Raw genomic sequence first — 22,971 nt, forward strand, 5'->3', positions numbered from 1 at the left:
TACCGCCCCCCCCCCCCCCCGCCCCCCCGCCCCAGGCCGGTTCGTGCAGCAGCAGCGGGAGCTGGAGCTGATGAGTAGTTTCCGGGAGCGATTCGGCCAGGACTGGCTGCAGTATCGGAGCCACCTGGAGACCCCCGGGAGGAGCCCGCCCCCGGCCCCTCCGCCCCCGCCTCCCCCGCCTCTGCCCCCCGGCCCCAGACAGCTGGGGGAGCCCGCCCGGGGGGAGACGGCCGGCAGCAGCGGGGAGGAGGAGGAGGAGGAGGAGGAGCAAGAAGAGGAGGAAGAGCGGGAGGAGGAGGAGGAGGAAGAAGAGGGCGAGGAAGAAGGTGAGGAGGCGGGAGAAGGCGGGAGGGGGAGGGTCCGTCGACGAGGGATGGCGGAGGGCCAGCGGTTGGGGCCGATCGTGGGTTCAAATCCCGGCTCCGCCGCCGGTCAGCCGGGCGACCGTGGGCAAGTCACTTCTCTGGGCCTCACTTATAAGACGGGAACGAAGACCGTGAGAGCCCCGTGTGGGACCGCCCGATCGCCTCGTGTCCTCCCCAGGGCTCAGAAGAGTGCTTTGCACAGGGTAGGCGCTTAACAGGTGCCAACGTCGCCGTTCAGTGGGGTCCGCCCGGGGGGGGGCCCTCCCGGCCTGATTCGCTCAGTTATTGACTCAGTGGTATTTATTGGGCTCCGACCGCGTGCGGAGCACTGGACTGAGCGGTTGGAAAGGCCAGTTCGGCAACAGATGGAGACCATCCCCGCCCAGGGGACGTACATCTCATCGACAGAATAAATAGGGCGATGAAGATGGAGACAGTCGGGCGGACGAGTACGGCGCCGAGGGGACGGGAAGGCAGAGGGGGAGGAGCGGAGGGGGGGGGGGGAAATGAGGGCTTAGCTGAGGGGAGGCGAAGGCGGGGTAGAGGGAGCGGAGGGAAAAGGGGAGCTCGATCTGGGAAGGCCTCTCGGAGGAGGCGAGCTCGGGGGAGGTCCAGTCGGCCCCACTCTCCCCTCGGCCCGGCCGGGGATGGAGGATGGCGTTCTCCTCCTCCTCCTCCTCCTCCTCCTCTTCGTCCTCCCCCCTCCCGTCCGGGACCCCCCGGTCTCCCCCGATCCGGCCGGAGCGGGGTCAGGCAGTGCCCTCCTCCCGTTACCCCGGGGCGAGGACCCCAAGATGGGGAGCGGGGCGGGCGGGTCCGTGCGTCCGCGTCTGCCCGTCGGCGGGCGTCCCTTCGTTCAGCCGTATTTAGCGAGCGCCTACTGAGCGCGGAGCTCTGGGCCGAGCCCTCGGGAACGTCGAGTCCTTTCCAAGCGCTCAGAACGGCGCTCCGCACACAGTAAGCGCTCCAAAAAATGATAGCGCCGAAGGCGCGGACGCGGCAGTGAAGGGCGACGGGCCCCGCTCGGCTCACGGTCTAGAAGAGGAGAGAGAGGCATCGGTACAGATAGACTACAAATAAATAAAAAAGAGGATGCGTCCCTAGGTGGGGTGGGGACGGGGGACGGGGACGACGACGACGACGACGACGATAACGTCGGTATCTGTTAAGCGCTCCCTAGGTGCCAAGCACCGTGCGAAGCCCTTCGAGGTTGTCCCGCGTGGGGCTCGCAGGTTTCGTCCCCACTGTACAGAGGAGGGAACCGAGGCCCGGGGAAGTGAAGTGGCTCGCCCGATGCCCGACGAGCGGCGGAGCCGGGGTCCGAACCCACGGGCTCCGACTCCCGGGCCCGGGCCCCCCCCCCCCGCCCGCCCCGGGCCGAGCCCCGGGGCTTCTCGGCGTGAAGAGGGGGGATGACGAGAGGGAGCCGGTCGGGGCGTCGCCGAAGGGAGCGGGAAAGGGGGGGGGGCCGAGTCCGGGAGGGCCTCCCGGAGGAGGCGGGGCCCCCCCCCCCCGGTGAGGCTCGGGACGGGGGGGAGAGGAACGGTCCGGCGGAGCCGTGGCCCTCACGGTGCCCGCGTGCGCCCGCGGGGGTCAGCGGAGCTGTGCGGCCCGGTGCTGGTGAGGCCCGTGGAGGACGCGGGGCCGGAGCGGTTCTTGCGGGTGACGCGGGGCCACGTGGCGGAGCTGGAGCTGCGGGCCGGCCGGGCCCTGAGGCGCCTCAGTCTGCGGGCCCTGTGGCGCGTGGAGGCCGGGACCGCCGCCCACCCCGTCACGGTGAGGCCCCCCCCACCTCGATCCCCCTCGCCGTGCCCTTCCCCGCCCGCTCACCCCCCCGCGGACACCCCCGGACCCCTCTCTGCCCCCCGCCGTCCTCTCACCCCCACGCGGACGCATGCGGACCCCCCTCTGCCCCCGGTCGCTCTGCCCGTCGCCGCCCGCTCGCCCCCACGCGGACACCCCCGGACCGCTCCGCACACCCCCCCCCCTCCCCGGCCAAAACGCCCCCGCCGCCCTCTCAGCCCCCCACACCCGTAGCCCTCAATCCATCGTCGGTATTTATTGAGCGCTCTCTAGGTGCGGAGCACCGTACCAAGCGTTTGGGAGAGGACGACACGAGAGAATCAGCGGCCGGGTCCCCGCCCCCCATCCGCCCCCCGCCCCCCCGCATCCCGAATGCCCCTCCGCCCCACCCGTATCCCTCCATACTCTCTCGTCCCGTCCCGTCCCAAGCGCTTAATACAGTGCTCCGCGCATAGCGAGCGCTCGAAAGTAGCGATCGATACCCACCCCCGGCCAAAATGCCCCCCCCCCCCCGGCCCGCCCCTCTCCGTACCCCCCCGCCCCAAATGCCCCTCCCCTGCACCCATATACCTCAGTCGGCGGTACTCACCCAACGCTTGCGACGCGCAGAAGGCCGCGTTCAGCGTTTGGGAGGGGAAGTGCGACGGAATTAGTGGCCGCGTTCCCTGCCCGTGATGGGCTTCCCCCTCCCTGCCCCACCCCACCCCCCGCCCAGCCCGAATCCCCCCGCCCCTTCACTCGCCGCCCCCCACCCGTCCCCCTCCGTGCCCCCCTCGGACGCCGGGCCCGGTTCCGTCCTCTCGCCCCCCCCCCCCGTCCCCGGGCGCCCCCTCTCCGCCCCCAACCGACCGTGGCTCTGCCCCCCGCTTCCGCCCCTCCAGGACCCGGCGCGGCCCCTCCCCTGCCTCGCCCTCCACTTCACCTACGTCCAGCCCGGCCTGCGCGTCCGGCGCTACCTGATCCTCGACGACGACGCCGAGGGCCGTCGGCAGGTGCGGGCCGGGCGGGGGCGCCGGGCGGGGGGGCGGGCCGGCTCGGGGGGGGGGGGACCCGGGGTGGGGGGGGGGGGGCGGGGGAGCCACCCCCGTCCCCCCTTCCCTCCCGTTTCAGGAGCTCCTGACGGCCCTGGCCCCGGCGGCCGCCGCCTCGCACCCGCCGCTCGGGGAGGCGGGGACCCCGGGAAGACCTGCCGGGGCCACCGGGCTCCACTGCCTGCGCTGCGGCCGGCCGCCGGGCCCCGCGGCCGCCGGGCCGGGGACGGGCCCGGCCGGGGACCCCCCGCCCCGCCGTCCCGCCGGACCAGGTGGGCCTCCCCCCGTCGCCTCCTCCGGGCTGACCCCCGCCCGGGCCCCTTAGCCGCCATCCGTCCTCAGATCGCAGCCGTGACGACGAACGGCGATATCTCTGACGCGCTTAGTACGGGTCAGACGCTGTTCTAAACGCCGGGGGGGGGGACGAGGTCATGGGGTGGAAGCGGCGCGGCTCAGTGGAAAGAGCACCGGCTTGGGAGTCGGAGGTCATGAGTTCACGTGCCGGCTCTGCCGTCTGTCAGCTGTGTGACCGTGGGCGCGTCGCTTCGCTTCTCCGTGCCTCAGTCGCCTCATCTGTAAAATGGGGATGAAGATCGTGAGCCCCACGTGGGACGACCCGATTCCCCCGGGTCTCCCCCAGCGCTCAGAACGGTGCTCTGCACATAGTAAGCGCTTAACAGATACCAACATTATTAGTGGCAAGGGCCCGGGCTTGGGAGTCGGAGGACGTGGGCTCTGATCCCGGCTCCGCCGCTTGTCCGCCGGGTGACTTTGGGCAAGCCGATTCGCTTCTCTGGGCCTCGGTTCCCTCATCTGGAAAATGGTATTTGTTATTACGCTGGGCCGAGCACCGTTCCAAGCGCCGGGGGTACAAGGTGATCAGGTTGTCCCCCGCGGGGCAGACCGGGAGCCCCGCGGGGGACAACCCGACGACCTCGTGTCTCCCCCGGCGCTTAGGACGGTGCTCGGCCCAGAGTCAGCGCTTAACAGATGCCAGCGTTATTATTATTATGATTACCATCGGGTCCAACGAGGGACCCGAAACGGGGCTGAAGACCGGGAGTTCCGTGTGGGACAACCTGATGACTTTGTATCTGCCTCAGCGCTTAGAGCGCTGCTTGGCACATAGTAAGCGCTTAAAAAATACCATTATCATTATTTTTATTATCAGGTCCAACACGGGATCCAAAATGGGGACGGAGACTGTGAGCCCCATGTGGGACAGGGACCGTCTCCAACCCAGTGATCTTGACTCTGTCCCAGCGCTTAGTAATAATAATAATAATGGTGATAATAGTATTTAACTGCTTACTAGGTGCCAGGCCCTCTGCTAAGCGCTGGGGTAGATGCTAGATAATCAGGTTGGACACGGTCCCTCTCACCCTCTTCATCCCCACCTTACGGATGAGGGAACTGAGGCTCAGAGAAGGGAAGTGACTTGCCCGAGGTCACAAAGCAGACATGGCAGAGCTGGGATTCGAACCCACGCCCTCTGACTCCCAGGCCCGGGCTCTTTCCGCCAGACCATGCCGTTTCCTTGCGTCTGGCGCTGCTTCTCTGGGTTTTGCACTGTCTTAATAATGTTGCTATTTGCTAAGCGCGTACTATGCGCCGAGCACCGTTCTAAGCGCCGGGGGAGATACGGGGCCGTCGGGTCGCCCCGCGGGAGGCTCCCGGTCTTCGCCCCCATTTGACAGATGAGGGAACCGAGGCCCGGAGAAGTGAAGTGACCCGCCCGCGGTCACCCAGCTGACAAGCGGCGGAGCCGGGATTCGAACCCATGACCCCTGGCTCCCAGGCCCGGGCTCCTTAATAATAATAATAATAATAATAACGTTGGTATCCGTTAAGCGCTTACTATGTGCCGAGCACTGTTCTAAGCGCTGGGGGGGACACAGGGGGATCAGGGTGTCCCACGGGGGGCTCACGGTCTTAGTTCCCATTTTACAGATGAGGTAGCTGAGGCCCCAGAGAAGTGAAGTGACTCGTCCACAGTCACGCAGCCGACAAGTGGCGGAGCTGGGATTCGAACCCGTGACCTCTGACTCCAAAGCCCGGGCTCTTTCCACTGAGCCACGCTGCTTCTCCACCTAACTGCTTAACGAATACCGTAATTATTATTATTATTATTGTATCTCCCCCAGCGCTTAGAGCAGTGCTCTGCTCATAGTAAGCGCTTAACAGATACCAACATTATTATTATGATTTGCCTGCGGAGTGGCTTTGGGCAAGTCACTTCACGTCTCTGGGCCTCAGTTCCCTCGTCCGTCAAACGAGGATGAAGACCGTGAGCCCCACGCGGGACGGGGACCGGGTCCGACCCGATTATTTCGATTCCACCCCAGCGCTCAGTACGGTGCCTACCGCGGAGTAACCTCTTAAAAAACACCCTTCGAAAAGTCACCTCACTGCTCTGGGCCTCGGTTCTCTCATCTGTGAAATGGGGACGAAGACGTGGGGGACAGCCCGACGACCTCGTATCCGCCCCGGCGCCTAGAACGGCGCTCGGCGCGTAGCGAGCGCCGAACGAGTGCCGTCGGCATCGTTGTCGGTGTTCGTGGGGTGGCCGGGGGGTGTCGGGATGGGGGTGGGCAGAGTGGGGACCGCTGACCCCCATTCTGCCCCGGCAGGGTCCGCGCCCCTGTGCCCCTGCTGCGGGAGCGACCACGTGGTGCTGCTGCCGGCGCCCGCGGCCGAGGAGCCCGGCCCCGGGGACGACCCGCCGCGCGACGCGGACGGGGCCGGGGCCCGGGAGGAGGGGAGGGGGTCGGGGCCGGCCCCCCCCAGCCCCCCGGCCGCCTCCCCGGGCGCCGGCGGGGACGGCGGGCCTTCCCTCGGGGCGCCCCCGCCGGGCGCCCTCTCGGACGGCTGGAACCTCGGTCCTCGTGAGTGAGGGGGGCGGACGGGCGGGGCCGGGAGGGGGTGGGACGCGCCGGCGGGGGTCGGGACGGGGGCCGGGAGGGGGTGGGACGCGCCGGCGGGGGTCGGGACGGGGGTCGGGAGGGGGTGGGACGCGCCGGCGGGGGTCGGGACGGGGGCCGGGAGCGGGTGGGACGAGCCGGCGGGGGTCGGGATAGTAATAATAATGTTGGTATTCATTAAGCGCTTACTACGTGCAGAGCACCGTTCTAAGCGCTGGGGGAGATACGGGATCATCGGGTCGTCCCACGTGGGGCTCACCGTCCCTCCCCGTTTTCCAGATGAGGTCACCGAGGCCCAGAGAAGCCAAGTGACTCGGCCACAGTCACCCGGCTGCCGAGTGGCAGAGCTGGGATTCGAACCCCTGACCTCTGACTCCCAGGCCCGCGCTCTTTCCACTGAGCCACGCTGCTTCCCGTGGGCCGGGAGGGGGTGGGATGCCCGCGGTGGGCGGGGACGGTCTCCATCTGTTGCCGAATTGGACTTTCCAAGCGCTTAGATCAGCGCTCCGCACACGGCAAGCGCTCGGTAAATAGGATCGAATGGATGAATGAACGGGGCGGGAGGAGCCGGGGTGGGAGGAAGTGGGGGCGGGGCTGGGGCGAGCCGGGTTCGAGGGCGGGAGACCCCGAGCGAGGTGAAGGAGGCCCACGGGGGCGGGGGACGGACCGGGCCGCGTCGCTAATCGACGGGTGGCGTTGATGGAGCGCGCGGAGCGCCGTGCTAGACCCTCGGAGGGCTACGGCGGGAGAGTCGCTAGACACGCTCCCGGCCCTCAAGGAGCGCGGGGCGGGGGCCTCCGGGCCGGAGGAAGCGTCTACTACCTTCCCCTAGAGAAGCAGCGGGGCTCGGGGGTCGAGGTCACGGGTTCTAATGCCGGCTCCGCCGCCGGTCCGCTGTGTGACCTCGGGCCGGTCGCTTCGCTTCTCTGGGCCTCGGTGACCTCACCTGGAAAACGGGGATCGAGACCGTGAGCCCCCGTGGGACCGCCCGATCGCCTTGCGTCCCCCGGCGCTTCGCACGTAGTAAGCGCTTAAATACCACGATACCGCCTCCGGCGACCTCTCCCGACCGCTCGGTCCGGGGCTCGGCACGGAGTCGAGCCCCCCGAGGAGGGCGGGGAATCCCGTCTCCCCGATCTCTCGGACGCTCCGAGGCGCCCGGGGCAGTGCCCCGCGGGCAGCGAGCGCTCCGCGGAGCGGACGGACGGACGGACGGACTTCCCGTCTTCCCGGCCAGGGCCCGGCCCCCGGGGTCTCCGCTCGGTCGACCACCGGCTCCGGCTCTTCCTCGACGTGGAGGTGTTCGGCGACGCCGATGAGGAGTTCCAGTTCTGCCTCCAGGTACCCACCCCCCCCCCCCCGCCCCGACTGCCGGGTGACCTTGGCCGAGTCATTTCCTCTGGGCCTCGGTTCCCTCACCCGGAAGATGATAACGATGACGTCGGGATCTGTGAGGCGCCGACTACGTGCCGAGCACCGTCCCAAGCGCCGGGGGAGATGCGGGGTCGTCGGGCCGCCCCGCCTGAGGCTCCCGGTCTTCAGCCCCCGTTTTCCAGAGGAGGTCACCGAGGCCCAGAGAAGGGAAGCGACTCGCCCCGGGTCACCCGGCGGACAAGCGGCAGAGCCGGCATTCGAACCCGTGACCTCTGGCTCCCAAGCCCGGGCTCTTGCCACTGAGCTGCCCCGCTTCATCGTCATTCCTGTCGGATACCGCGATGGATCACTATTAAGCCGCGTGGCCTAGTGGAAGGAGCCCCGGGCCTGGGGGCCCGAGATCATGGGTTCGAATCCCGGCTCTGCCGCCGGTCAGCCGGGTGACTGTGAGCGAGTCACTTCTCTGAGCCTCGGTGACCTCCTCTGGAAAATGGGGATGAAGACCGCGGGCCTCACGCGGGACGACCCGATGACCCCGTAGCTCCCCCGGCGCTTGGGACGGTGCTCGGCACGTAGTCAGCGCTTAGCAAATACCAACGTTACCATTATTAGTCCCGGCTCCTCCACCCGTCTGCCGTGTGGCCTAGGGCAAGTCCTTTCACTTCTCCGGGCCTCAGCGACCTCATCTGGAAAGTGGGGACGGAGACCGGGAGCCCCACGGGGGACGGGGACCGGGTCCAACCCGATCAGCTGGCGAACAGCGCCCGGCACGTAGTAAGCACTTAGCGAAGACAGGAGAAACGGAAAAAAAGGAGCCCCCTTTCAGGCTCTAATTCCCTTCCCTTTGCCCCCACCCGACCCCGGGGACCCTCCCGCTTGCTTAGCGGAAAGAGCGCGGGCTTGGGAGTCCGGGGTCGTGGGTTCCAATCCTGCCTCCGCCACTTATTAATAATGAGAACGTCGGTATCTGTCACGCGCCTCCTGTGTGCGGAGCACCGTTCGAAGCGCCGGGGGAGATCCGGGGTCGTCGGGTCGTCCCCCGTGAGGCTCCCGGTTAATCCCCGTTTGACGGATGAGGGAACCGAGGCCCAGAGAAGGGAAGTGACCGGCCCCCGGTCACACGGCGGACAGGTGGCGGAGCCGGGAGTCGAACCCGTGACCTCTGACTCCCGAGCCCGGGCGCTTTCCACCGAGCCGCGTTATCAGCGTGTGACTTGGGCCAAGTCACTGCACTCGTCTGGGCCTCGGTTCCCTCATCCGTCCAATGGGGGTGAAGACCGCGGGCCCCGCGTGGGCCGACCCGATGACCCCCGCCACCCACCCCAGCGCTTAGAACGGTGCTCGGCACGTAGTAAGCGCTTAGCAGATACCCACGTTATCATCATTTCCCCTCCCCTCCCGCCCCCCGCACAGGTGCCTCTGGTCCTGGGGGGCCGCGCCGGAGAATTCCCGGCCTTGGTGGTGGCCTCGGACCACCGGCTCTATCTCCTGGAGGTGACCGGGGAGATGCGGTGAGCGCGGGGCCCGAGGCGCGGCTCCCCGTCCCTCCCACCCCCCGGCCCGGCCGCCCCGTGACCCCCTAGGCGTCCGGCCGGCCGCCGACCCCTGGCCCGCGTCCCGCCTCCGCCCCGGAACGCCCTCCCTCCTCAACGCCCACATTCCTTCATTCGATCGCACTGATTGAGCGCTTCCCGCGGGCGGGGCACCGTGCCGAGCGCCTGGAAAGGACGGCTCGGCAACGGTTAGAAACGGACAGCTCCTCTCCCCCCGCTTCTTGGAGGGCCACCGCCTCCCGGGGCCTTCCCTGACTGCGCCCCCCCTCTCCTCTTCTCCCGTGGAAAGAGTCCGGGCTCGGCGGTCAGAGGTCACGGGTTCGAATGTCGGCTCTGCCGCTCGGCAGCCGGGTGGCTGTGGGCGAGTCCCTTCACTTCTGTGGGCCTCAGTTCCCTCATCTGTCAAATGGGGATTAAAGAAACATTAAACGAGCCCCACGAGGGACGACCCGACGACCCTGTCTCTCCCCCGGCGCTCAGAAGGGTGCTCGGCGCACAGTAAGCGCTTACCGAATACCGTCGTCGTCGGAGCGAGCGCTCACCACGTACCCTCCCCTTTGCCCTCGCCCCGTCCCGGGGTCAGGGGCGACCCGTCCGGCTGGCTGCGTCCGTGCTGGGCCTTCCCCCCGCGGGACCTGCGTCTGGTGGAGCTGGGCCTGGCGGGGCAGAGCGTGCGGCTGGACTGGACGTCCGGAGGGGCCGCCGGGCCGGGCTGCGTCCTGCTGACCCGGGACCCCGACGCCTGCCGGACCTTCCTGCGGGAGATGGACGGTGAGGCGGGAGGCGCCGGCGCCGCGGGGCGGCCGGGCCGGGTGGTTCCGGCCGAGCGGTTGGGGGGGGGTAGAGTGTGGCCGAGCCGGGGGAAGCCATCCACAGGGAGCTCGATGAGGTGGGTACCCGTTAAGCGCCTACCGTGTGCAGAGCGCTCTTCTGAGCGCCGGGGGATCCAAGGCGATCGGGTCGTCCCACGTGGGGCTCCCGGTTTTTAATCCCCATTTTCCAGACGAGGTCACTGAGGCCCAGAGGAGTGGGACGACCTGATGACCTTGTATCTACCCGGTGCTTAGAAGAGCGCTTGGCACATAGTGAGCGCTTAGCAAATACCAATTCATTACTATTAGGACCTTGCGACTCCCAGGCCCCGGGCGGCTCCCGCCCCTACGCCGCGTTGGGTCTCCTGTAAGCTCCTCGGGGGCAGGGAGCGTGTCTACCAGCTCCACTGTCCTTTCCCAAACGCTCAGTCCAGCGCTCTGCGCACGCACGGTAGCCTGGAGACTCCTCGTAGACGGGCATCGTGTCCCTCGGGCTCCATCACGTCGTAATCTGTCGAGCGCTCAGTATAGTCCCCGGCCCACAGTCGGCGCTCGATCGGGGAGGACGGGGAGGGGCGCAGAGCGGCGCCGGGCACGTAGCGAGCGCTTACGGGATAGGACCATTATCATGCAACGAGGCCGGACGGGGGCCGGGGCCGGAGCGGGGTAGAGGGGCGCCGGGGAGGCGCGGTCCCGGGGGGCTCCCCGCAGGGGGCGGGCGGAGGGGCCGCGGCCCCGCCGACTCCCTCCGGCCCCCGGGTCCCCGGGCCCAGATCTGTTGCAGGCGCAGGCCCCGGGCCGGAAGGGCCCGGTCACCCCGGTCACCGCGGAGGAGATGACCCCGCAACACCGTCTCTGGTGAGTGGGTGGGCGGGCCCCGGTTGGGGGGGGGGGGGGCGGGGGAGGGACGGAGGGAGGGAGGGGCACCCCTGCCCTTCCACCATCTGTCTATCCGTCTGTCCATCCATCTACCCATCCATCCATCCATCCGTCTCTCCTTCCATCTGTCTATCATCTGGCTATCTATCCATCCATCTGTCTATTCTTCCATCTATCCATCTATCTACCTATCCGTCCATCCATATAGCTATCTGTCCTTTCATCTACCCTTCCGTCCGTCCGTCCGTCCGTCCGTCCGTCCGTCCGTCCGTCCATCCATCCGTCTCTCCTTCCATCTGTCTATCATCTAGCTATCTATCGATCCATCTGTCTATTCTTCCATCTATCCATCTATCTACCTATCTGTCCATCCATATAGCTATCTGTCCTTTCATCTACCCTTCCGTCCATCCACCCACCCACCCACCCATCCATCCATCCATCCATCCATCCATCCACCCATCCATCCATCCACCCATCCACCCACCCACCCACCCACCCATCCATCCATCCATCCATCCATCCATCCATCCATCCATCCACCCATCCATCCATCCACCCATCCACCCACCCACCCACCCATCCATCCATCCATCCATCCATCCATCCATCCATCCATCCATCCATCCATCCATCCATCCATCATTCTCTCCTTCCATCTATCTACTATAATAACAGTAAAAATGGTATTTGTTAAGTGCTTACTATGTGCCATCTACCTACCTACCTACCTACCTACCTATCTAGATCTATCTGTCTGTCTGTCTATCTATCTATCTATCTATCTATCTATCTATCTATCTATCTATCTATCTATCTATCTATCTATCTATCTATCTATCTATCTATCCACCTATTCTATCTATCCTACCTACCTACCTACCTACCTACCTATCTAGATCTATCTGTCATCTATATCTGGAAGCAGCGTGGCTCAGGGAAGCAGCGTGGCTCAGTGGAAAGAGCACGGGCTTTGGAGTCAGAGGTCATGGGTTCGAATCCCGGCTCGGCCACTCGTCAGCTGTGTGACTTTGGGCAAGTCACTTCACTTCTCGGTGCCTCAGTTACCTCATCTGTCAAATGGGGATGAAGACCGTGAGCCCCACGTGGGACAATCTGATTCCCCTGTGTCTACCCCAGCGCTTAGAACAGTGCTCGGCACCTAGTAAGCGCTTAACAAATACCAACATTATTATCTATTCTATCTACCTACCTACCATCTAACTACCTACTTATCTAGATCTATCTATCATCTTTTCTACTTACCTACCTACCGTCTATCTATCTACCTATCTAGATCTGTCATCTATTCTGTCTACCTACCTACCACCTATCTACCTACCTACCTGTCTAGATCTATATCTATCTATATCTATCTATATTTCTATTTTTCTATCTTTCTATCTTTCCGTCTTTCTATCTATCCTACCTACCTACCTACCTACCTACCTACCTACCTACCTACCTACCTACCTACCATCTATCTACGTACCTCTCTAGATCTGTCTGTCTGTCTGTCTATCTATCTATCTATCTATCTATCTATCTTATCTATCTATCTATCTATCTATCTATCTATCTATCTATCTATCTATCTATCTATCTATCTATCTATCTATCTATCTATCTATCTATCTATCTAATCTACCTATCCACCTATCTATCATCTTTCTGTTTTTCTTTCTTTCCGTCTTTCTATCTATCCTACCTACCTACCTACCTACCTACCTACCTACCTACCTACCATCTATCTACCTACCTCTCTAGATCTGTCTGTCTATCTATCTTATCTATCTTATCTATCTATCTATCTATCTATCTATCTATCTATCTATCTATCTATCTATCTATCTATCTATCTATCTATCCACCTATCTATCATCTTTCTGTTTTTCTTTCTTTCCGTCTTTCTATCTATCCTACCTACCTACCTACCTACCTACCTACCTACCTACCTACCATCTATCTACCTACCTCTCTAGATCTGTCTGTCTGTCTATCTATCTATCTATCTATCTGTCTGTCTGTCTGTCTGTCTATCTGTCTGTCTGTCTATCTGTCTATCTACCTACCATCCATCTAGATCTATCTATCCTCTATTCTACCTACCTACCTACCATCTATCTGCCTACTTATCTAGATCTATCATCCTGTCTGTCTGCCTGTCCATCTACCTATCCATCTATCCAGCTTTCTACCTACCTATCTGTCTAATAATAATAATAATAATGTTGGTATCTGTTAAGCGCTTACTATGTGCCGAGCACTGTTCTAAGCGCTGGGGGAGATACGGGGTCATCGGGTTGTCCCACGTGAGGCTCACAGTCTTCATCCCCGTTTTCCAGATGAGGTCACTGAGGCACCGAGAAGTTAAGTGACTTGCCCAAAGTCACACAGCTGACAAGGGGTAGAGCCGGGGTTCGAACCCATGACCTCTGACTCCAAAGCCCGTGCTCTTTCCAGTGAGCCACGCTGCTTCTCTAGATATGTGGGCCTGGGAGTCAGAGGGACCTGGGTTCTAATCCCGGCTCCACCACCTGTCTCCTGTGAGACCTTGGCCACGTCGCTTCGCTTCTCTGGGCCTCAGTTCCCTCATCTGTAAAATGGGGACGAAGACTGTGAGCCCCATGAAGGACAGGGACCCGGTCCAAACCGAGTAGCTTGTATCTCCCCCAGCGCTCAGAACTGTGCTTGGCACATCGTAAGCGCTTAACAAATACCAACTTTATTATTATTATTATTCATTTGTATCGATGTCTGTCTCCCCCACCGTAGACTGAGAAGTCATTGTAGTCCCCTCATCTGGAAAATGGGCATGAAGACTGTGAGCCCCGCGTGGGACAACCTGATGACCTTGTATCCCCCCCCGCCCCCGGTGCTCAGAACAGTGCTTGGCACATAGTGAACGCTTAACAAATACCGTCGTCATTATTATGATTCTTATCGTCCTCTCCCAAGCGCTCGCTACAGTGCCCTGCACACGGTAAGCGCTCAATAAATCCGACCGAACGAACGAATGACCGTGTGAATGAACGAACGCGTCCCTTTGCCCGGCCCCTTTCCCCCTCCGCCCAGGCCGCTGCTGGACCCCGACCCCGGACCCGAAGGCCCCCGCTTCTTCTACCTGCTGGCGTTCCTGGTGGGAGGTGAGTCAGTCGATCGTATCTGCGGAGCGCCTCCTTCCTTCATTGCGTCATATTTATTGAGCGCTTACCCTGAGCGGAGGACTGTCCTGAGCGCTTGGGAATAATAATAACGATCCTGTTGGTGTTGTTAAGCGCTTACTGCTTAGAGAAGCAGCGTGGCTCAGTGGAAAGAGCCCGGGCTTGGGAGTCAGAGGTTATGGGTTCTAATCCTCCCTCCGCCAATTGTCAGCTGGGTGACTTTGGGCAAGTCACTTCACTTCTCTGGGCCTCAGTGACCTCCTCTGTAAAATGGGGATTAAAACCGTGAGCCCCGGGTGGGACAATCCGATCACCTTGTATCCCCCCCCCCCCCCCCCCGCACAGTGCTAGCACATAGTAGGCGCTTAACCAATACCATTATTACTATTATGGCTGTTACTGGGGGATGAAGAAAGGGAGCGAGTCGGGGCGACGCGGAAGGGAGCGGGAGACGAGAAAATGGGGGGGACTTGGCCTTGTGAGGCCTCCAGACTGGCAGCTCGTCGTCGCGGGCAGGGATCGTATCCGTTTGTCGTCGTCCTCTCCCGACCGCCTCGTCCAGTGCTCCGCAGGCAGCGAGCGCTCAGTAGACACGACCGAACGGCCGCGGCCCTCGGCGAGGCTTTCCCGCGTGCGGAGCTCTGTACCGAGCGCCCGGGCGAGTCGGGTAGAACGACGGGACCCGTTCCCTGCCCGCCCGTGCCGCGTCGACCGGACCCGCTCCGTCTCCCCTGGCCCGGGCGGGGGGGCTTCCTGCCCCGGGCCCCTCCCCACCGTCACCCCCGGCCCCGCCTCTCTCCTCCCTTCCGCCCCCCGGCCCGGGCAGGCCGGACCCCGCGGCCGGTGTCGGTGCTCGTCACTCCCGCCACCCTCTACCTGCTGGACGAGGACCACCGGGGGCCGGCGGCCGACGGGGAGCGGGACGGCGTGCGGGTGAGGGAGCGGCAGCCCATCAGCAGCCTCAGCTCGGTCGTCCTCTACCGCTCCGCCCCTCGGGACGTCCGCCTGGTGCTCTACGATGAGGTAGGGGTCGGCCGGGGGAGGGAGGAGGCGCTCACTCTGCATTCGGTCGTATTCGTCCGGCGCCTACTCTGCGGAGAGCGCTACGTTCACTCAGTAATAATCACAAGGTCGGTATCTGTGAAGCGCTCGCCATGCGCCGAGCGCCGTGCCGAGCGCCGGGGGAGACCCAGGGGAATCGGGTCGTCCCACGTGGGGCTCACGGTCTCCTTCGTCCCCGTTTTGCCGACGGGGGAACTGAGGCACCGCGAAGTGAAGCGACTCGCCCCAAGTCCCACAGCTGACGGGCGGCCGAGCCGGGAGTCGAACCCAGGGCCTCCGACTCCAAAGCCCGGGCCCTTTCCGCCGAGCCGCGCTGCCTCTCGGTAGTCTTCACGGAGCGCTTAGTAGGTGCGGAGCTCCGTACTAAGCGCTCGGAACGGACAGATCGGTGAGAGATAGAGACGGTCCCCGCCCTCCGACGGGCTCACGGTCCCATCGGGGGGGACGGGCGGACGAGGACGGTGGCGATGGATGGAGTCGAGGGGAAGAACGTCCCGTTAAAACGATAGCGGATGAATAGAATCGGGGCGGTGTACATCTCATTAACAGAACAGATAGGGTGATGAAAATATATACAGGTGAGCGGACGAGCGCGGTGCCGAGGGGAGGGGCAGCGCGGCTCAGTGGCGAGAGCCCGGGCTTGGGAGTCGGAGGTCGTGGGTTCTGATCCCGCCCCCGCCGCGCGTCAGCTCTGCGACTCTGGGCGAGTCACTTCGCTTCTCCGGGCCTCGGTTCCCTCATCGGTACAAGGGGGATCGAGACCGTGAGCCCCGAGGTGGACGGGCACCGTGTCCGACCCCATTTGCTCGCACCCGACGCGGCGCCGAATGGGGCGCCCGGCACGGGAGAGGCGCTCGGCGGACACCGCCGTTGTCGTTGCGGGGGCGGGGGGCGTCGGAGCGGGGGCCGGCCCGGGAGGTGTGGGAGGCGGGGCCGGCCGGGGGCCCCGGCGGCCCGGCCCCGACCGCCCGTCCGCCCCCGACAAGGTCCTCCGGGAGGAGAACTTCTGGGCCCTGCGCCTGGGAAATCCGGAGCTGCTGGCCGAGCTTCTGGCCTGGATCCGGGGCCCCTGGGAAGAGCTCTTCTCCATCGCGCTGCGGACCCTGACCCGGGATGCCCCCGACCCGGACCCCGACCCCTGACCCGGCCCCCCCCCGAGGGCCGGGTGAGACCGGAAGCCGTCTGAGACCCTCCCCGGAGCGGAGGTGGAATCGTTTTCTCAGGACTCAATAAATGTTGTGTGTTTTTGCTTCTCTGGGCTTCATCTGGCTGTGGGAGCTGGGGGCGGCGCCGGGGCAGGGTTCTAAGAAGGACCCGGGTTCTCACCCCGTCTCCGCCGCCCGTCTGCTGGGAGGCCCGGGGCCGGTCGCTTCACTTCTCCGGGCCTCGGTTTCCTCATCTGGAAGATGGGGATGGAGACCGTGAGTCCCACCGGGCGGCTGGGTCTCGTCGGATTGGGTCGAGCCCGGGCCTGGGGGTCGGAGGGCGATGGGTTCTAATGCCGGCTCCGCCACTCGTCTGCTGGGTGACCTCGGGAAACTCACTTCCCCTCGGAGCAGCGGCGGGGCTCAGTGGAAGGAGCCCGGGCTCGGGAGTCCGAGGTCATGAGTTCGAATCGCACCTTTGCCGCTCGGCAGCTGTGTGGCTGTGGGCGAGTCACTTAACTTCCCCGGGCCTCGGTGACCTCATCTGTCGAATGGGGATGAAGACCGGGAGCCTCCCGGGGGACCACCCGATCGCCCCGTATCTCCCCCGGCGCTTAGAACGGCGCTCGGCACAGAGTAAGCGCTTAACGGACACCAACGTTGTTGTTATTCTTATCATTCTTATTGAAGGAATGAACTGCACTTTCCAAGGGCTTCGTCCAAGCGCTCCGCACACAGTAGGCCCTCAATACGACTGAACGAATGAGTCGTACTTTCCAAGCGCAGTCCAGTGCTCTGCACACAGTTGGCACTCAGTAAATCCGACCGAATGAATTGAACTTTCCAGGAGCTCAGTCCAGTGCTCTGCACACACGAAGCACTCCATAAATGCAACCGAATGAACGAACTGCACTTTCCAAGTGCGACGGGGGGGGGGGGCCGAGCCGGGATTCGAACCCAGGACCTCCGACTCCCGAGCCCGGGCGCTCTCCACTGAGCCGCGCCGCCTCTCCGGATAATAATATTCGTATTTGTTAAGCGCTTCCTACGGGCCGGGCACCGTTCTGAGCGCTGGGGGAGATGCAGGGTGTTGGGGTGGTCCCACGGGAGGCTCACAGTTCATCCCCATTTGACAGATGAGGTCACTGAGGCCCAGACAGGTGAAGTGACTCGCCCACGGTCACCCGGCCGACAAATGGCCGTGCCGGGAGTCGAACCCGTGACCTCCGACTCCCGAGCCCGGGCGCTCTCCACTGAGCCTCGCCGGACCGGCGGGGGGGGGCGCCCGCGAGCCCGGGGGGGGGCATCCGCCGCTTGGCCGGCAGGGGACGCCCTAGGGGGCGGCGGCGGAGCACGCGGTGGGTTGTCGGGAGCGGGATTCCGGCCCGTCCCCAGCCGGGCGAGGCCGACCCCGCCTCCGCGGCCCCGAAGCACCGGACCGAGCGCTTGGGAGAGTCCGGCGGGGGAGCGGCCAGCGAGGCGCGCGGACGCAGCGCGGCCCGCGCGCCCGGGAGAGGGCGACACCCCAAGAAACGGACGCGTCCCCTGCCCGCGGCGAGCGGACGGTCCGGATCTGGGGAGACAGACGTGAATGGAAGCCAGCGACGGCGATAGCGACGACGATCAGAGTCAGATTCAGATCTGATAGATCTGATAGAGTCAGATGGGCCAGCCGCGTGACCGTGGGCGAGTCACTTGGCTTCTCCGGGCCTCGGTGACCTCATCTGGAAAATGGGGATGAAGACCGGGAGCCTCCCGGGGGGCGACCCGACGACCCCGTATCTCCCCCGGCGCTTAGGACGGTGCTCGGCACGTAGTAGGCGCTTAACGGATACCGACGTTATCATTACTAGTCGGTCGTCGGCATCCACGCCTCATTCGGGCGGTCGATCCCGTTCATCCGTTCGTCCGTTCGGTCGTATCGACTGAGCGCCTACTGCGTGCAGAGCACTGGACTGACCGCTCGGACTGTCCAATTCGGCGACGGACGGAGACCATCCCCACCCGAGGACGGGAGACAGGCGGTAAAACAAACCCGACGGACAGGAGGCGTCGACGGCGTCCAGATCCAGAAGTAGAATTATGGAGCTCTGCACGTTATCTACCCCAGCGCCGAGCGCTCAACAAATAGTAACGATGTCGGCATCTGTGAAGCGCTCGCTACGTGCAGAGCACCGTTCTAAGCGCTGGGGGAGACGCGGGGGAATGAGGTGGTCCCACGTGAGGCTCCCGGTCTTCACCCCCATCTTACCGACGAGGGAACCGAGGCCCAGAGAGGCGAAGTGACTCGCCCCCAGTCACCCAGCCGACAGGTGGCAGAGCCGGGGTTCGAACCCACGACCTCTGACTCCCAGGCCCGGGCTCCTTCCACGGGGCCACCGTCCCGATCGGTATTACCGAGGGCTTCCCGGGTGCCGAGCGCTGGACCGAGCGCTTGGGAGGCCGCACGGTGAGTGCGGGGCACCGCGTGAAGCGCCGGGGAGAGCCGACCGTGTGCGTAGGGCACGGGAGGGGACGATGTCACGATCCGACGGACGACGATTCCCCAGCCACGCTAAGCCTTCGGTCTGACCTCCCTCGAGAGGCAGCGCGGCTCCGTGGAGAGAGCCCGGGCTCGCGAGTCAGCGGTCGTGGGCTCGGATCCCGGCTCTGCCCCTTGTCGGCTGGGTGACTGTGGCCGAGTCACTTGGCTTCTCTGGACCTCGGTCACCTCCTCTGGAAAATGGGGCCGAAGACCGGGAGCCTCCCGTGGGACGACCCGGCCACCCCGCGTCTCCCCCGGCGCTTAGGGCGGTGCCCGGTACGTAGGGAGCGCTGAACAGATACCAACACGTAATCCCGACCGACCCCGCCGCTTATCGGCTGCGTGACTCCGGGTCAGTCGCTTCCCTCCTCTGGCCCTCAGTGACCTCATCCGGAAAATGGGGATGAAAGCCGCGAGCCCCTCACGGGGGACGACCCGATGACCCCGTCCCTCCCCCGGCGCTTAGAACGGCGCTCGGCACATAGGAAGCGCTCAACCGATACCGACGTTACTATTCTTCAGGTTTTCCCTCCCCCGCAGGGCTGCGAGGACCCCGGCGGCCGCCCCCCTCCCCCCGACGGTCCCGCGGGGGGCCGGGGCCGGGGCCGGGGGGCGTCGCAGGCCTCCGCGAACCCCGGGGGTGACCCCTGCTTCCCGTTCCTCCCTCCGGGCCGCAGGCCCCGTGTCCCGTCCTCCCCGCCGGCTCCGGAAGCCTCCCGTCCTCCCGTCCTCCATCCCTCTCCCGCTCGGCCCGGAGGTTCCCGCCTTCCGGCCCGGAAGCGTCCCCCGCCTCCATCCCCGTCCCGCTCCCGCCATGGCCGTCCCCCCGCCCCCCCCCGTCTCAGGACTGCCACCCTGGAAGTGCTTGAGGTCTCATCGTGCCCTCTTCCCGTCCGTCCGGCCCGGACGGGCTTGATCCGTCCAGTGAAGATAATGATAACGTGGGGATCGGTTAAGCGCTCACGCCGTGCCGGGCACCGTTCTCAGCGCCGGGGGAGACGCGGGGTCGTCGGGTGGTCCCCCGGGAGGCTCCCGGTCTTCATCCCCATTTGACAGATGAGGTCACCGAGGCCCAGAGAATGATAACGATAACGTGGGGATCGGTTAAGCGCTCACTCCGTGCCGGGCACCGTTCTCAGCGCCGGGGGAGACGCGGGGTCGTCGGGTGGTCCCCCGGGAGGCTCCCGGTCTTCAGCCCCATTTTCCAGATGAGGGAACCGAGGCCCAGAGAAGCGAAGTGACTTGCCCAGGGTCGCCCGGCAGACGTGGCGGAGGCGGAATTAGAACCCACGACCTCTGACTCCCAAGCCTCGGCTCTTTCCACCGAGCCACGCTGCTTCGATAATCGATCGATCGAATGACTTCAATGAGCGCTCACTGTGTGCAGAGCACCGTACTGAGCGCCTGGGAGAGCATGGTGGGCCAAGAAACAGACACAGTCCCTGCCCACGAGCGGAAAGAGCCCGGGCTCGGGAGTCAGAGGTCATGAGTTCTAATCCCGCCTCTGCCCCTTGGCAGCTGGGGGACCGTGGGCGAGTCACTTCACTTCTCTGGGCCTCCGCGACCTCGTCTGGAAAACGGGGATGAAGACCGGGAGCCCCCCGTGGGCCGACCCGATGACCCCGCGTCTCCCCCGGCGCTGAGAACGGGGCCCGGCACAGAGTGAGCGCTTAACAGATACCACCATTATCATTATTCGACCCTCGGTTCATTCATTCATTCATTCACTCACTCGTTCACTGAGTGGTATTTGGGGAGGGCTTCCGGCCTGCCGTGCACTGCGATAAGCGTTGGGGGGGGAGAGAGAGAGAGAGAGGGGGGGGGGAGAGGGAGAGAGAGAGGGGGGGAGAGAGGGAGAGAAGGAGAGAGAGAGAGAGAGAGAGGGAGGGAGAGGAAGGGAGGGAGAGAGAGAGAGGGGGAGAGGGAGAGAGAGAGGGGGGGAGAGAAGGAGAGAGAGAGAGAGAGAGAGAGAGGGAGGGAGGGAGGGAGAGAGGGGGAGGGGGGGAAAGAGGGAGAGAAGGAGAGAAAGGGAGGGAGAGGAAGGGAGGGAGGGAGGGAGGGAGGGAGAGGAAGGGAGGGAGAGGGGGGGAGAGGGAGAGAGAGAGAGGGGGGAGAGGGAGAGAGAGAGGGAGGAGAGGAAGGGAGGGAGAGAGCGAGGGGGAGAGGGAGGGGGGGAAAGAGGGAGAGAAGGAGAGAAAGGGAGAGAGAGAGAGAGGGAGGGAGAGGGGGAGAGAGGGAGAGAGGGAGAGGGAGAGAGGGAGGGAGAGAGGGAGGGAGAGAGAGAGAGAGAGGGAGAGAGAGGGAGAGAGAGAGAGAGAGAGAGAGAGAGAGAGAGAGAGAGAGAGAGAGAGAGAGAGAGAGAGAAGGAGAGAGAGAGAGAGAGAGAGAGAGAGAGAGAGAGAGAGAGAGAGAGGAGGGGGCGGGGGGAACCGCCGGCACAAGCGCGGAGAAGAGGCCCCTCCCCCGGCCACGGGGCGGGGCCAGCGAGAGGGGGCGGGGCCGGGGATGGGGCCGGGACCAATGGGAGGGCGAGGCCCGAGGGGGCGGGGACTATGGGAGGGCGGGGCCGGAGGGAGAGGGGGCGGAGTCGGGAAAGGGGCGGGGCCAATGAGAAGGAGGAAAGGAGGGAAAGGGCGGAGTCGGGGAGGGGCGGGGCCGGAGGGAGGGGGCGGGGCCAGCGGGGGCCCATGGGAGGGAGGAAAGGAGGAAGGGGGCGGAGTCGGGGAAGGGCGGGGCCCGAGGGGCGGAGTCGGGGCGGGGCCGGGCCAATGGGAGGGAAGGGGCGGGGCCAACGGGAGGGGGCGGAGTCGTGGGGGGCGGGGCCGGCGGAGGCGGGGAGCGGCGACGCCCAGACGGAGACAGAGACCCCATCACAGAGACGGAGAGAGACGGAGAGAGACGGAGAGAGACGGCGAGAGAGACGCCGAGGGGGGCGGGGCCTCCGCAGCCGCTCCTCCTCTTCCCCTCCCCCTTCCTTCCCTCCCTCCTCCCTCCCTCCTCCTCCTCCTCCTCCCGCATCCTCCCTCCTTCCCTTCCCTTCCCTTCCCTTCCCTTCCCTTCCCTTCCCTTCCCTCCCTCCCTCCCTCCCGCATCCCCGGTGCGTCGCGCCCCGCGGGCGGCGATGGCCCACGGCTCTGGGCGGGCGTCGGCGGGGGGCCTCCCCGACCCCCAGGTCAGCCTCCCCGTCCGGCCGGCCGGGGCTGGGGGGGGGGGGGGGGTGGGGGCGGGGGGCGCCGCGGGGGCAAGGACGGACGGGCTGAGCTTTTGGGTTGTGGGGTCCCCGCAGGAGGAGCTGGAGGAGGAGGTGGCGGGGGTGGCGGAGGAGGAGGAGGAGGAGGAGGAGGAGGAAGAGGAGGAGGACGAGGACGACGACGACGACGACGAGGAAGACCTGGGCCGGAGCCTGGCGGTGCGCAGGTTCGGGGACCTGATCGGCAAAGCCCCCGCCCGGGACCCCAACGAGCCCCGCCGGAGCTTCAGCGAGAGAGACTTCCACGGTGGGGACCGGACCGGGCCGGGGGCGCCGCCCGCCCCCTCCAAACCCCTCCCCGGACCCCCGCCCCCTCCATCCCCCCGCCCCCCATCTTCCCGCCCCCCATCCCCCCGCCCTCCATCCCCCGCCCTCCATCCCCCTGCTCCCATCCCCCTGCCCCCCCCGTCCCCCCCTCCTTGCCCCCCATCTCCCTGCCCCCATCCCCCCGCCCTCCATCCCCCTCCTTCCATCCCCCTCCTTCCATCCCCCCGCCCCCCCGTCCCCCCCTCCTTGCCCCCCATCTCCTTGCCCCCCAGCTTCTTGCCCCCATCTCCCCGCCCCCCCACCCCCCTGCTCCCATCCCCCTCCATCCCCCCACCCTCCAGCCCCCCGTCCCCCTGCCCTCCATCCCCCTCCTTCCATCCCCCTGCCCCCCCCGCCCCCCCCTCCTTGCCCCCCATCTCCTTGCCCCCCAGCTTCTTGCCCCCATCTCCCCGCCCCCCACCCCCCTGCTCCCATCCCCCTCCATCCCCCCACCCTCCAGCCCCCCGTCCCCCTGCCCTCCATCCCCCTCCCCCTGCATCCTCCGTCCCCCCCGCCCCCCATCACCACCCCTCGGTCACCCCAGCGCCCCCCCCCCGCCCCGTGGGGTTCGGGCTGGGGGTGTCAGGGCCCGGCCTCCCCGGGCCCCGGCTCCGAACGGGCACGGCGGACCCCCCCGAGACCCCCCCCCCGCCCCCCCCAGCGAGATGCCCTCCCGCTCCTGCTCTCTCTCTCTCTCTCCCCGCGTTCCCCGCCCCCCACCCCTCCCTCGCCGACCTCAGCCCATCCCATCCCTCCGGTCGGGTCGTCTCGGATAACGACCG

General features: G+C 65.4%; 1 protein-coding gene across 1 annotated transcript in view; it reads left to right on the forward strand.

Annotated features, from left to right (window-relative positions):
- The window catches only part of LOC114811213 (serine/threonine kinase 11 interacting protein), a 36,628-nt gene extending 20,411 nt beyond the window's left edge, over positions 1-16,217 (forward strand). The window contains exons 14-26 of the mRNA XM_039914971.1: positions 36-326; positions 1,963-2,141; positions 3,050-3,160; positions 3,279-3,402; positions 5,830-5,923; positions 5,987-6,084; positions 7,358-7,461; positions 8,908-9,005; positions 9,631-9,818; positions 10,633-10,717; positions 13,814-13,884; positions 14,729-14,925; positions 15,951-16,217. Coding sequence (XP_039770905.1) covers positions 36-326; positions 1,963-2,141; positions 3,050-3,160; positions 3,279-3,402; positions 5,830-5,923; positions 5,987-6,084; positions 7,358-7,461; positions 8,908-9,005; positions 9,631-9,818; positions 10,633-10,717; positions 13,814-13,884; positions 14,729-14,925; positions 15,951-16,106 — 1,796 coding nt within the window. The 3' untranslated portion in view covers positions 16,107-16,217. The remainder of the gene's footprint in view (positions 1-35; positions 327-1,962; positions 2,142-3,049; positions 3,161-3,278; positions 3,403-5,829; positions 5,924-5,986; positions 6,085-7,357; positions 7,462-8,907; positions 9,006-9,630; positions 9,819-10,632; positions 10,718-13,813; positions 13,885-14,728; positions 14,926-15,950) is intronic.
- Positions 16,218-22,971: the final 6,754 nt, after the last annotated feature.

Source organism: Ornithorhynchus anatinus, chromosome 1 (assembly GCF_004115215.2).
Source record: "Ornithorhynchus anatinus isolate Pmale09 chromosome 1, mOrnAna1.pri.v4, whole genome shotgun sequence".
Lineage (NCBI taxonomy): Eukaryota > Metazoa > Chordata > Mammalia > Monotremata > Ornithorhynchidae > Ornithorhynchus > Ornithorhynchus anatinus.